This window comes from Lethenteron reissneri, chromosome 29 (genome assembly GCF_015708825.2).
Source record: "Lethenteron reissneri isolate LAM-NWPU_2019-01 chromosome 29, ASM1570882v1, whole genome shotgun sequence".
NCBI classification, from domain to species: domain Eukaryota; kingdom Metazoa; phylum Chordata; class Hyperoartia; order Petromyzontiformes; family Petromyzontidae; genus Lethenteron; species Lethenteron reissneri.
Window position 1 is genome coordinate 2928108 of NC_083807.1, and position 14398 is coordinate 2942505.

Sequence of the window (14398 nt, forward strand, 5' to 3'; positions counted from 1 at the left end):
ATCAGATCTGTCTGTAAGTGATGAGAAATACCCATCATAGTCATCATCATTATTATCGTCGTCGTCACGGAATAATCGTCCCGACCGAAAAAAAAAACCCAGAGTTTCAAACGAATCACACAAAGCCACGTGTAAAGTAAAAAATTGAAAGCAAGCGGCCGTTCGTGAATAATGCTTTACAAAAAACAAAACCCCATCAGAATCTCGTGGACAAATGGGATCGCGGCTGCAGCCTCGTCGTGTACGGACACGGCCGTCGTGAACCTCGGTGAGCCACCCCCCCCCCCCCCCGGGCAAACCCTCCCACACTCCTTTACTTAAACGCCCGCGGATGTCTGGAGGAGTAGAGCCACGGTTGGCATGTAGCGCACGACAAAATAACAACAACAACAAGAATATCTAAAAATAACTTTGAAGAAAAATCGCCGTGTTAGCGTGCTGATCGAACTTGCGCCTAGCCGTAACCTTTGCTTGGTATTTGTGCCGCCAGGGAGTTTTGTACATTTTCCAAAATTGCCTTTCGGTTTCCCAGAGGAGCCGCCCTCCCTGCAGGTAGGTGTGTGTGTGTGGGGGGGGGGTGATGAAGACTGCATCGACGCAGCGACCCAGCGGTGAGCAGGGGGCAAAAAAAATACCGACGCGGAGTGAACGCGTTCACTCTCGATGCTCGTGCAGAAACGAGGGGAGCGAGAGGGCACGCAGTGCGGAACGCCACCGTCGACCTCCCGCAAACGCGCCCGTGACCAACAGCGCAGCGTGGGCCACCCTTGGACGAGAGTGGATGATTCTCTCGCTCGCGTGTGTTTGTGTTGGTGCGGTGGTGTAGAGGGTAGCTCGCCGCGCTACAAACCTCGTGGTCCCGAGTTCGATTCCCGCTCACGGCCAGCACCCAGTTGACGATTATTTGAAGCGGTCATGGGCCTCCCCTAGGTCGACTCAGCCTTAAATGAGTATCTAGTGCGGTGTGTAAACATCGCCACTAGCGAGGCGAAGGCGGTCGGTTGTGATGCTGGCCACCCCCACCCCCACCCCCTTGTGTGCCGAGGGGGTGGGGTGGCCATAGGTGCTCGCTAACAGCACTTGCCCCAACAGTCTGTTGAGGCTGTACGGGGGATCTTTGTCTTGTCATATTGGTGGTTCATAGATGCTTCATAGATGTTTGATAACAGAACTTGCCCCAACAGTTTATTAAGGCAATACAGGAGATCTTTGTTTTTGATATTTTCTGACACCCGAGTAAATATTTTATCAACTTGCTTTTCGTTTTTAGGGCTGCAGTGTTCTTGACCCAATGCGTCGAATTAATTGTGTCTTTGTGCACCACTGCCAAATACAGCGGCATCGTCAGTAATAATACAAATACATCAATGCCGTTTCAAGCAACAACAACAACAAAAAACTCGCGCACAAAACTCAACAGTTAATCATCCATCTGAGCGATAAGAAATTAATTTTGCACGTAACATATATTTTCACCCCGCTACTCGATGACGTCTGGCTGCATGAAAACGTAAACTGTTCCCTCTTCGTAATAAAGTTTTTTGGGTTAGATCGCGTAAGTATAAATGTGTCAAAATCCACAAATTGAGTCGTATTCTCAAATTGAAAAGTCTATTTTGGAAACTCGTCCGATGATGCTGGATGTTGTGGATTCACTCTCCAACACACCGGTGGGCTGAGGTAGTAAACTAATTGGAGCGTTTTGTTAACGTGACAAATCCCTGACTGATTGGCCTTGCCGGGTGGTGGAGGGTCACGACACATTCATACTTACGCGATATAACCCAAACACCTTTATGATGAACAATACCGGTCGCGAAAGCCTCCTCCTCCTACGACGCGTCAAACTGTTCTTCCTTCGATCACGTGGCGCTCGCGACCTCGAAAAAAAACATTTCCGTTTCTCGCTCGAGTGTGGAAAACGAAAGCCAGCGGTAGAATTCCGCGTAACGAGGATGCACCCCCCCCCCCCCCCAGGTCTCGTTAATTATTCACGCGGCATCGCTGCTGGCTGTCTTCCACGATGTCTGCCCTTTACTTGACGTGAAATCACCCGCTGGCGGCAAAGTGGGATGACACCCGCGGTCGCATTGATGTTGACGACGACGACGATAATGATGCAATCGCTGTTGATGTTTTTAGTTGAAGTGTTTGGCTGCTGTAAATTTGCACGTGATAAGCCGCTTCGTTGAGCTATCATTTGTGATATCCAGGTTGCTTCTGAAAAAGAGCTACATAGCTCAGTGGGCCTTATCTGATAAAATAAATAAATAGCTCTTAGTTTCTCCTAACATACTGAGTGAATATTAAGGGTCGAGGGAATGTCGGGGGGGGGGAGGTGCTTCTTTGTTGTTCTTCTTTTTCCCCAGCTGTGAAAAGAATGCCCCAGGTAGCTAAGAGGGCATCAGTGGGCCTTACCTGGTAAATTTCGATTTTAAGCTTTCGTGACTTACAGGGATTCATCTTCTTGGTTCTTTCGGTCTGTCTTCCTGACAGACCTGTTCTTCATCTGAGGACGGCTGCTTGCGTTGTGGCCGAAACGTCGTGAGAATTATTTTATTATGTTTTATTTTTATTATTTTATTGTTTGCCTTCTACGTGACTTTACCGAAAGAACCAAGAAGATGATTACCTGGTAAAGTAAAGAAAATCGTTTAGTTTAGTCGTGCCATGCTTGAAGAGTGTCTGAGAGCAAAGAGCCAATCCCGATGGATGACATCTATTGGGTCGCTTTTTTATCCTTAGGGGATGGCTGTCAGCGCGTTCAGCTTCATCTTTGCAGTCACTAGAGGCGCTGCCTGTCACCATAAGCGAGCACAGGCATCCCTCGGTTTACGCAAAGGGATGCGCTCCTCAAAAAACGTGCCAATAAATGGCGCTTCCTAAATTGGAGTGGCTTTTCCCATTAATTTTATCAAAAAAATTGGTAATGTATTTCGGACAATCATTCCAACTCTACTCCTCACCTTAAAATATACACCTATATCACGTTTCACGACACAAAAAGAAAAATAAACAAAGCACGTGCATAGCAAAACGATTGAATCATAAATCGTTGAAACCAAAAATGAATCACGTTTTCAGGGAGGTCAGCAAAAGATCTGCAAGTTGGAATGACTGCAAATGTGATGTTGGGTGGCTTCTTGTTTGATGGCCTCAAATTTATTTCACTAGGAAATTCGATTTCGCTCATCGAAACGTGCCCACAATCATCTGTCAAATGGGTCGACGCGAAAATTTCGCGAACCGAACGTTCTGTGTTGAATCGAATCGCGATGGAGGATCGTGCTGAAATTTACTTCATGCTCCGGTGGGAGCTGAACCGTTCCACGTATGGAATATTCTACTGTACAGAGTATTCAAATTGTGTAACACTCTGGCTTCGCCCCCCCCCCCCCCGCTCTCGCCACCTGTGCAGTACTCCCAGATGCGTGACGACGTCTTCAAGTCCAACCTGGTGTGCGCCTTCGTCATCCACGTGTTCATCGTGAGCGTCAACTGCGTCATCCCTCCTCCCGCGTGAGTCTCTCCTCCGCGCTCGCCACGCCGACCCCACGGCTGCCCGATCGTAGCGGTGGCCGGATGTTATCTCCCTCGCCTGCTACGCAGGAGGATCGTGGGTTCGACACCGACCCCTGTGGTATCTTTGGAGTTTGCGTGTTCTCTCTGTCTCTCCCCGTGGCCGCGTGGGGTTTTCTCCATGTCCTCCGGTTTTTCCCTCCACATTTAGAATCAACATGAGCTTCGAGTATTTGGCTGCTATACATCTGCACGTGATGACTGCGTCATCCCTCCTCCGTGCGCGCCATACCGGCCCCACAGCTACCCCTTACGTAAGGACGCGGCCGATCACAGCGGTGGTGAGATGTTAACTACCTCGCCTGGTATGCAGGAGGTTCGTGGGTTCGACACCGACCCCTGACGCCTGCTGTATATTTGCAGTTTGCGTGTTCTCTCTCCCCGTGGTCGCGTGGGTTTTTCTCCGGGTCCTCTGGGGTTTCTCTCCAAACAATAGAGACTTAAAATAATCTCAATTACGTTCAAGAAACCGGTTTAAGGTGATGTCGCAAACTCCGTCTGAGCCGCTGGTTCAACCACATGTGGCTGAAACCCAGTGTTGAGCCCAACACCTCTTGATTACGGTCATCGTTTGTTATTTTCACGACGCCACTCACGCAGTTCGTCTGAGCGGTTTGCCAGCCCAGTGTCCCTGACCTCTCAGCCACCACCCTGGCCACCTCTTGGCCTCCCAGACCGTGAGCGTTGATCTGGAAGGCATCGAGGCCAATTGAGTTCACCTCCTAATGAATTCAGTAACTTAACAAATATGTCAATTGCCTCTTTAACTTTATTATCATTGAAAAAAAAATGGCTGGGTGTTAAGAAGTATCGGGTGGAGCGCTGTGGCAGCGGTTAGCTCACAGCCCAACCAACTCCTCGACCCGAGTTCGATTCCCCACCAAGGCGAACATCAGCGGGGAAGTGACATCAGAAATCGACGCTGCCCTTCTTGCTTTAACCAACCCACAACGACCAGCGTGGTGAAGTGTGCTTAGTTAATAATACATAAATAATTAGATAAACAACACACGACGCAGCATGCGGAGACCTTCGTCCCGCTGCGGTGTTGAGAATTTCTGAAATGTTTTTCATTTATTCAAAGAAGTTAAACTATATATTTTTTTAATGCTTGAAGTATTTATTGCGTGAAACCTGTGACAGTTCTTTGGGAAATGTGCAGCAGGAGAAACAACGAAGCCCATGCTTGTGCACCCCCCCCCCCCTCCTCACCCTCCCCACTGGCTTCTCTGATGTTAGAGTTGTCCTGCGTTGGACGTTGCGGGAAACGAGCGACCATCATTTCTCCTTTTCATCTCCCAAACTTTGACACGTGGCAGGGCGCCCATTTTTTGTTGTTGTCGTGAAATTTGTTTGACCCCCCCCCGCGTACATTTCTCGCCCCGCTGTCGATAACCGCGATTGAGGGAGTGGCTAAAAATACGAATAAGAAGGAGAATGACTTTACGCAAATTAGTGGCTTTAAAATAAAAAAAATAACGAGTACAAAAATCTACATTTTATATTAAGCGAATCCGAAATCAGTGTTTGTACGTTGTCAGGCCTCCTCATGCTGCGGGGGTTGGAGGAAAGATCTTCTCTCAGATTCGCCGGTTTATCACGTCCATTCGGTGAATGTTCCAGGAACATCCTGGCAACCCCTTCAGCAGATAACGTCACTCGCCTCTCAGTCGGTCTCTTGCGATAAACCTGGAGTCACGGCTTTGGAAATTTTGAGCGCTGATGCTCGTAATCCTCGTTACGGCCTCAGTCAGCATCCCGAGTTTTTGCTCGGTGCTGATATTTCACCGACGTTCAAGGCTGCGTTTGGCTTACGCTCTCAAGCTATTTTGTGAATGACGCGTCTGGATGGTCGTATGTTGAATTCCTTTCACACCGTACGTAGCCAACCGTGCTAATCGGGAGGTGTAGGAGAAGGACAATATACTGACTACACACAACAACAAACAGTTCGAAGAATTCGGTTCGCTGGGAGGATCGTGCTGTTTGTCGCTGGCCGTTTGGAGTTTTGTGGCTTTGTTGCCTGTGCTCATCGACCGTGATGGAAGAAAATAGGCAGAGGAGAAGAGGAGCGGTCTTTAACCGGGGCTTGAGCAGGAGCAGGGAGCCGACAGTACGGACGGCTGGGTAGTTTGGATGGTCACTCTACACCTGGACACACAAAAACATCTTCACCAAATTGGCCTAGATGCATTGCCCTGTAACCCGAGTCTCCTTTGAAAGAGACTCGTAGTCTCAAAAGGGCTCTCATCTGGGTGCAATAGAGGAAATTAATGACTGAGCGAACGAACGGTGCAATGCACATCTGAGGCTGCCGTGCCCCGAACGGGCTAAATAAATAAGACGATGTAACACAATTTTTGTTCCTGGGTACCAAGTGTTTTTTTTATTGATTATGCCTAAAAAGTATAGAAAATGGCTATTATTCCCCACAAACCTTGCTTTTGTGACCGGGACTTTATGTGAAGGAATGACATAAATGCACATTGAAAATAGGTAAATGTAAAAATATAACTTCTCTACTCATGATGACACCCCCCCAACCCTCCCCCCCCAAATTTCTGCAGAATCATTGCAAAAGAATCGCCGATGTAGATTTAAAAAAAACTGCCAACCAATCTGTACGGCGATTAAAAACACCACGGCTGGGGTTGGTATTTGTTCGTGAGAGCGCTCGCTCGCTCTCTCGCTCGCTCATCCGGGCGAGTGACGCCCACACGACACGGAATAATGGGTGCCGCGTGCCATCAATGAGGCCGACAATTAATCATCTTCCCATCTTTCTCCCGATGTCAACGTCGGGCCGGCGGGTGGGTGGGCGGGCGTGCGCGCATGAGAAACATTCGCCTGCACCCGCATCAATGGTTACGCGCGTTATGCTGTGCGAGAACACCGTCTCGTGTGTCGATCATTGCTTCAGTTCCAGCAGAAAACACGGTCGCACTGGCGTCCACTAAATCGCAGGTAAAGTCGCAGCCCCTGAGATTTTCACACTTAATGCCACTGCCGGCAAAAAGGGCCTCCACGATTAGGTCACCCCGTGGAGTCTTCTTCTCTGCTCGGGGCCAAAGGGACTCAGTGTCTCCGCCTCTCTCGCTCTCTCTGGGTTCTATTTGAGTCCGGGGATCGCTCTGCTTGCTCTCCGTTGGAACTGCCTGCAGGGCGACAATGCCTGTGCACTCTGGTGACCCGTGTCCACCCTCTGTCTTGCCCTACTGGTTTCGCCGTGTGGTTTGTATCCTGCATTTTGTTCGGTATTCCATTTCCCTTATCGTATCCTCGTATGCATCGAGCTTTCAATTATTTTTTATGTCTTTTTCTCTCTTTACTGTTTTATTTCTATCCAAGTCACCGTGATTACATGACAGCCGTATCATCACGTTTATCCCTCGAATCTGTGACCCATAAATCTACACGTGCATTTCCTCACCTTCTGAACTCGAAGTTTCGTGTTCGCTGTCCTGCTATCGTCTCCAATTAACGATGGCCCCTCTCTATCGCTCTCTTTGGCACTGTCAAAGTGCAGCCTGCATCACGCACGCCCGCGATCACCTCCTGGTATTCATTGTTTCCACAGTTGCCGAGCACAGGGCCACAAAGGGCCAACATTGTGAAACGGCCGGAAAACAAACAGCACGCGGTCCATGTTGTAAGATAGAAGAGTTGATGCATTTGTTGAATTGAGCGATGGTTATTAAAACTTGGCCAAAGCGATGATGGGGAGGGAGGGGAGGATTACAAAGTCGAGCAGTGCGAGGGAAGAAGCGGAACGATAAACTAAAACTGTTTTTGTTTTACCAGGTAAGGCTCACTGAGCTACTATATAGCTCGTTTTCAGCAGCGACCTGGCCACAAATGATAGCTCAACGAAGTGGCTTATCGTCATGTGGACATTTATAGCAGCCAACTACTCTAAACGCGTGTTGTTGATTCTGAATGTGGAGGGAAATTAAACGGAGGACCCGGAGAAAAATCCACGCGACCACGGGGAGAGACACGCAAACACCAAATACACAGCAGGCGTCAGGGCCGAGATCAAACCCACGACCTAATAGGTGCTCCTCGCTAACAGCACTTGCCCCAACAGTCTGTTAAGGCTATACGGAGGATCTTTGTCTTTGTTTTTATAGGGGGGGGGGGGAGCGGTATTTTTTCGTATGCATGTTGCACTTATTTTCTCTGTAAGTACGTTGAACGTATTTCGCACCGCACGTAGCCATCCGTGCTGATCTGAGGTGCGCGTGCGTGTGCGCGTGCGTGCGCGCGTGCGTGTGCGCGTCCGTCGCGACAGGGTGGTGCCTATGTCGGTGATCGCGTCGCTGCTCACGGCGCTGTACGCGGCGCTGCTCTGCGTGGCAATGGCCGAGGAGTACAAGTGTCTGCCCGCCGAACTGCGCCGCCTGTGCTGCCGCGTGCACGAGACGCACCTCGCCCGCAACCTCCTCGCCGGCGCCGCCATCGCCTTCAACTTCTCCGCCGCGCTCAGCAACATCGTACGTCTGCTGTCGTTGTTGTTTGTTGTCGTTGTTTGTTGTTGATGCAACAGTCGTCGTTTACGGCGCAACCGTTGCTCTTGTCGTCATCCTCGTCGTCGCCTTTGTCGTCGGAATGGCCAGCAGCGGCAGCGGCAGCATTGTCATCGATACGTTTTGACGTGCGCGCGTGTGTGGTGCGTGTGCGTGGTGCGCGTGCGTGTGGTGTGTGGTGCGTGTGTGTGGTGTGTGTGTGGTGCGTGTTTTAACAGTTCTGGTGCCAAACTGCTGAAAATCAGAACTCCTTTAATCGGACCGAAGTCAATTCCACCGCGCACAACATCTGCTTTTTCCCGGAGGTACGGCAAAAACGCGGAGTCACGCGGTGAGTCGGGCCTGCAGAGAGGTCACGCGCGGGTCGGCGAGTGGCACCAGATTCGGGTGGCGTTCGAGGTGTCCTCGGAATGAACGAGTGACGTCCGGTCGACGGTTCCCTGCCGGGCGGGGAAACCCGGTGGCGATTTTCGCCTCTCGGCCATCGTGCGATAGTTTTGCCCGATCTGGGCATCACGCAACGACGGTCGCGTTCTTCCAGCCTTGCAGTACGATGTGACGCGTGGGCAGTACAGCAAATCGGACCAGCTCACCTACATCCACGTGGACGCGTACGCTAACGCGCAAAGCCAAAGATCCCCAATGTAGCCTTAACAGATTATTGGGGCAAGTGCTGTTAGCGAGCACCTATGAAGGCCGGCACGGCACACGAGGGGATGGGTGGCCAGCACCACGCCCGGCCGCCTTTGTCTCTTCAGTGGCGATGATTTTAGACAGTTACTGGACCTAGGTGAGGCCCAGGACCGGTTCAAATAATCATCACTGGTGTTGGCCGTGAGCGGGTTGCCGGGTTCATAGCGCATCGCGCTTGCCCGTGACACTACAGCTCCCTACACGCACGCGCGCACTCACCGCACTCACTGCACTCACCGCACTCACTGCACTCACCGCACTCACCGCACCACCATCCCTTCCCGTGTCTCCGGCCGCGCAGTACTTTGTGTTCACGGGCGCCATGGCGATGGTGACCTGTGCCGTGTTCCTGCGCTTCAACTCGGTGCTGAAGCTGGCGGTGCTGCTCGGTGCGCTCGCCCTCTACGCGGCCCTCATCCAGATCAGCCACGGCGCGCTGTTCGTCGCCACCGCCGCCGCCGCCGCCGCCGCCTCGGGCCGGCCGGGCCTCGGACACGTGGACGAGTATGTATGCTGGGCTCGCCGCACGTATGGGGCCGTCCATAAATGACGTCACGCACCTAGGGGGGGCGGGGGGGTGGGGGGTCAGACATTTGTGACGATGTGTGACGAGGTGAGAGAGGCGGGGGGGGGGTTGAGAAATGTGACGTCGCATCAAAATGCGCAACTTTAAATACATATAGACAACACGTTCTACTTAAGTAAATGGACTTTTTTACAAATGTTTTCTCCTACAACATCAGAGTGCATTAAATACGCACGACAGCGATTTGAAGCATGTTTTATCGGCGGGGGGGCAGAGCTTTGTGACGTCATATTTGAGGGGGGGGGGCTGACTTTTTGTGACGCCGTGTGACGAGGGGGGGGGGTCAAAAATCGCCCAAAATCGCGTGACGTCATTTATGGACGGCCCCTATGTATGCTGGGCTCGCCGCACGTATGTATGCGGCAAAGTAAACAATAATTCCCCACCTCCCCCCACGTAAGGGCCCACTGAGCGATATGCAGGTCTCTTTCTCAGACGCGATCTGGCCGCCACAAATGATCGCTCAAGGAAGCGGCTTCTTGTCGGCCCGTGGGAATTCATGGCAGCCACGTGGCTGTGAACGCGCGTTGGTGCTCAACGTGGTGGCAAAAACCGGAGGAGCCAGAGAAAAATCCACGAGACCACGGGGAGAGAGAGAGAGACACGCAAACTCCAAATATACAGCAGCAGGCATCAGGGTCGGGATCGAACCCACGACCTCCTGTGTACCAAGCGAGGGAGTTAACATCTCCTAGCCACCGTGATGATGATGAGAGAGAGAGAGACACGCAAACTCCAAATATACAGCCGCAGGCATCAGGGTCGGGATCGAACCCACGACCTCCTGTGTACCAGGCGAGGGAGTTAACATCTCCTAGCCACCGTGATGATGATGAGAGAGAGAGAGACACGCAAACTCCAAATATACAGCAGCAGGCATCAGGGTCGGGATCGAACCCACGACCTCCTGTGTACCAGGCGAGGTAGTCAACATCTCCTAGCCACCGTGATGATGATGAGAGAGAGAGGCACGCAAACTCCAAATATACAGCAGGAGGCGTCAGGGTCGGGATCGAACCCACGACCTCCTGTGTACCAGGCGAGGGAGTTAACATCTCCTAGCCACCGTGATGATGATGAGAGAGAGAGAGAGACACGCAAACTCCAAATATACAGCAGGAGGCGTCAGGGTCGGGATCGAACCCACGACCTCCTGTGTACCAGGCGAGGGAGTTAACATCTCCTAGCCACCGTGATGATGATGAGAGAGAGAGACACGCAAACTCCAAATATACAGCAGGAGGCGTCAGGGTCGGGATCGAACCCACGACCTCCTGTGTACCAGGCGAGGTAGTCAACATCTCCTAGCCACCGTGATGATGATGAGAGAGAGAGACACGCAAACTCCAAATATACAGCAGCAGGCGTCAGGGTCGGGATCGAACCCACGACCTCCTGTGTACCAGGCGAGGGAGTTAACATCTCCTAGCCACCGTGATGATGATGAGAGAGACACACAAACTCCAAATATACAGCAGGAGGCGTCAGGGTCGGGATCGAACCCACGACCTCCTGTGTACCAGGCGAGGTAGTCAACATCTCCTAGCCACCGTGATGATGAGAGAGAGACACGCAAACTCCAAATATACAGCAGCAGGCGTCAGGGTCGGGATCGAACCCACGACCTCCTGTGTACCATACGAGGGAGTTAACATCTCCTAGCCACCGTGATGATGATGAGAGAGAGAGAGAGACACGCAAACTCCAAATATACAGCAGCAGGCGTCAGGGTCGGGATCGAACCCACGACCTCCTGTGTACCAGGCGAGGGAGTTAACATATCCTAGCCACCGTGATGATGAGAGAGAGACATGCAAACTCCAAATATACAACAGGCGTCAGGGTCAGAATCGAACCCACGACCTCCTGTGTACCAGGCGAGGTAGTCAACATCTCCTAGCCACCGTGGCGCCGTATGTACCGGGGAGTGGCCTGCGACAACCTCACTGCCCCGAGCCTCCCTCCCGATGACTCGCAGACTTTGCCTCGGTTGACCGCGCACACGCAGACACAACATCGTGATCATTGTCACCATCGTCGTCATCGTCACCGTCGGCCACGATCAACCCGCTGTGCGCATGAAGGCCGCCACTCTAACCCAGTGCACATGGAACGTTGGCCCAAAGTTCAGCCGACGTCGGGCCAGCGGGCGACTCGGCCGGCAGACGTCAAAGCAATCCACCTGTAGCACCGATGAAGGCCGGCACTGCACGGCATCCAACGGGGCTGCATGGGTGGCACCACGCCCGGTCGGCTATGCCTTCCCGGTGCTGATGTTTACCCAACGTACCAGGTGTCCAGCACCTGCACACGAGCATTCAATCGCTCCATCTTCCCTGTTAGACGTCCTCTCGGCTGTGAATTATCGCACGAACACGCACGCACACACACGCATGCGTGTATACGCATCATCATCATCATCAGCCATGGTCTATCCACTGCTAGTCGAAGGCCTCAAGCTATCACCATCTTCTTCTTGGTTCTTTCAGTAAAGTCACGTAGAATGGAAATAATAAAAAATAAAAATAAAACATAATATCACCATCTCTCACGGTCATGTGATGGGATGCATCAATCCATCTAGCATCCGCACGTGGGGCCCATTTCATCGCTCCATCTCCACACCGCAACTACGTGTGCACGTGCTGCCTCCTCACGTGTGGATTCTCCTCCCTCCCCTGCGATCCGAACCGCGTCGTCTCGTCCTCGTTGGCCATCGCAGTACAGAGCACCCGGGCCGGAGGGAGATCTGCGTGGCGCTGATGACCATGTTCGTGGTGGCGGTCTTCTACCACGGACGGCAGGTGCGTCAATCACCCCCGCTGCCACCGACGACCCGCACGGACGCGTCTCTCTGTGTCCAAGTAATACTTTCAACTCGCAAACTCAAACTGTGAACGGGACTACTTTTTACTTGACCAGGTAATTGCCCGCTCAGCTGTACAGCTTTTTTTTCAGAAGCGACACGGCCACAAATTATAACTCGACGAAGTGGCTTGTCACGTGGACATTTATAGCAGCCAATCACTCGCAACGCGTGATGTTGATTCTGAAAGCCGAGGGGAAAAAACAGAATGCCCGGAGAAAAATCCACACGACCACGGGGAGAACATGCAAACTCGAAATATGCAGGCGTCTGGGTCGAGATCGAACCCACGACCTCCTTTATACCTGTCGAGGTAGTGAACATCTCGCCACCGCGGCTCCCCTTAAAGCTGCACCGCCGCGCACGGCACCGTATCCGCTCGCTCACGTAGAGAGCGGGAGGCGTGAGAGGCGCGAGCCGGAACCACAGACACGCAGAGAAGTGGCCTTTGTATGTATGTTGGACTTCTTTTGCACCAACAGTTGTCCAAGCTCTGCTGTCCTACGTGTATTAAAGTGTTATCGGCCAATCAATGCGCGTTTGCATGCGGGAGAAAACGGGAGCACGTGAAAGAAAGAAAAAAAGTCCGCGTGTGCGAGGGGGACACGCTCTATCCCATTGAGACGTAACATCACCATCACCAATCTCACATCATCATCATTATTACCCTCTCATCATCATCACCCTCTCATCATCATCATCACCCACTCTTTCCTGACATCTTGGCCCGTCATTCCTTCTCCCCCTCCTGCCCTTCCGGCCCTGTCGCTCCTTCTTTCATTCCCTGTTCCCTTTTCGTTTCCCACGTGCAGTATCCATGGTGTGTAGTCGTATATACAAAGACAATGATCCCCCTATAGCCTTTTACAGACACTTGAGGCAAGTGTTGTTAGCGGGCACCTGTGAAGGGCAACAAGGCACACGAGGGAGTGATGTGGCCAGCACCTCGCCCGGCCGCCTTTGTCTCCCCATCGGTGCTGTTTACACAACGCACCAGGTACATTCTTGAGGCTGAGTCCACCTAGGGGAGCCCCAAAAGAGGTTCAGATGCCATTTACTAATGTGAGACTCGAACTCAGGTCGCCAGGTTCAACGGGCAGTGCGCAAATCACTGCGCCGGTGACAAAGACACGCATGCACACACGCACACACGCACACACGCACACACGCACGCACACACGCACACACGCACGCACACACGCACACACGCACGCACACACACACGCACGCACACACGCATGCACACACGCACACACACACGCACACGCACACACACATGCACACACACGCACGCACGAACGCACACACGCACACACGCACACACACACGCACACACGCACACACACACGCACACACGCACACACGAACGCACGCACGCACACACGCACACACACACGCACACACACACGCACACACGCACACACGCACGAACGCACGAACGCACGCACACACGCACACACGCACGAACGCACGCACGAACGCATACACGCACACACGCACGCACACCAACCAACGTTGCCACGAGGCGGCTGTGTCGTCACTATGGAGCCCATGCCAGGCTAGGTACACTTTGGAGACAATTTTAGGTGTCCAAGGTTCATTGGGAGGAAGTTCCCGTGACAGACTTTGGGCGTTATCAGCTGACCAACCGATCTGACTGACATATGCACACACACACACACACATTTCACCAGCGCCTGCCTGTGCAAAGACACATGCAAACATTGGGACAGGTGTTCGCAGTGAGCACCTGTTAAAAGGTGACCCAACCCAAAAGGCAAACAACGGAAATGAACAATTTTGACCGTGCCAATCGCATGCGTTCCTAAAAACTGGCCCCGTTGTAGCAAAAAAACAATGCCCCCCCCATAAATAATGTAATAGCGAGAAAGTTTTGGCGAGACGCAAGATGTACCGCTGTGCAAGACGTACTGCTGTTCATGACGTAGCACTGTGCAAGACGTAGCACTGCGGGGCACGTTCCACTTTAAAATGGCACGCGTTGTGTGAAAAGTGTTCTCTAATGGAAGAGCCGCATTGTAGTGAAAACGCGTTGCAGTGTGAACGCCACGCATTACGCGAGGACTTGCCACACATTGAACGTGTTGTGTTAAATACTCTCAAGTTCTGGGCCCTGCAGTGGCTTCA

General features: G+C 52.2%; 1 protein-coding gene across 1 annotated transcript in view; it reads left to right on the forward strand.

The window, feature by feature from the left end:
- The window catches only part of ADCY8 (adenylate cyclase 8), a 92795-nt gene that overhangs the window by 56962 nt on the left and 21435 nt on the right, over window positions 1-14398 (forward strand). Inside the window, exons 10-14 of the mRNA XM_061562393.1 lie at window positions 3419-3519; window positions 7871-8072; window positions 8324-8410; window positions 9100-9302; window positions 12107-12188. Coding sequence (XP_061418377.1) covers window positions 3419-3519; window positions 7871-8072; window positions 8324-8410; window positions 9100-9302; window positions 12107-12188 — 675 coding nt within the window. The remainder of the gene's footprint in view (window positions 1-3418; window positions 3520-7870; window positions 8073-8323; window positions 8411-9099; window positions 9303-12106; window positions 12189-14398) is intronic.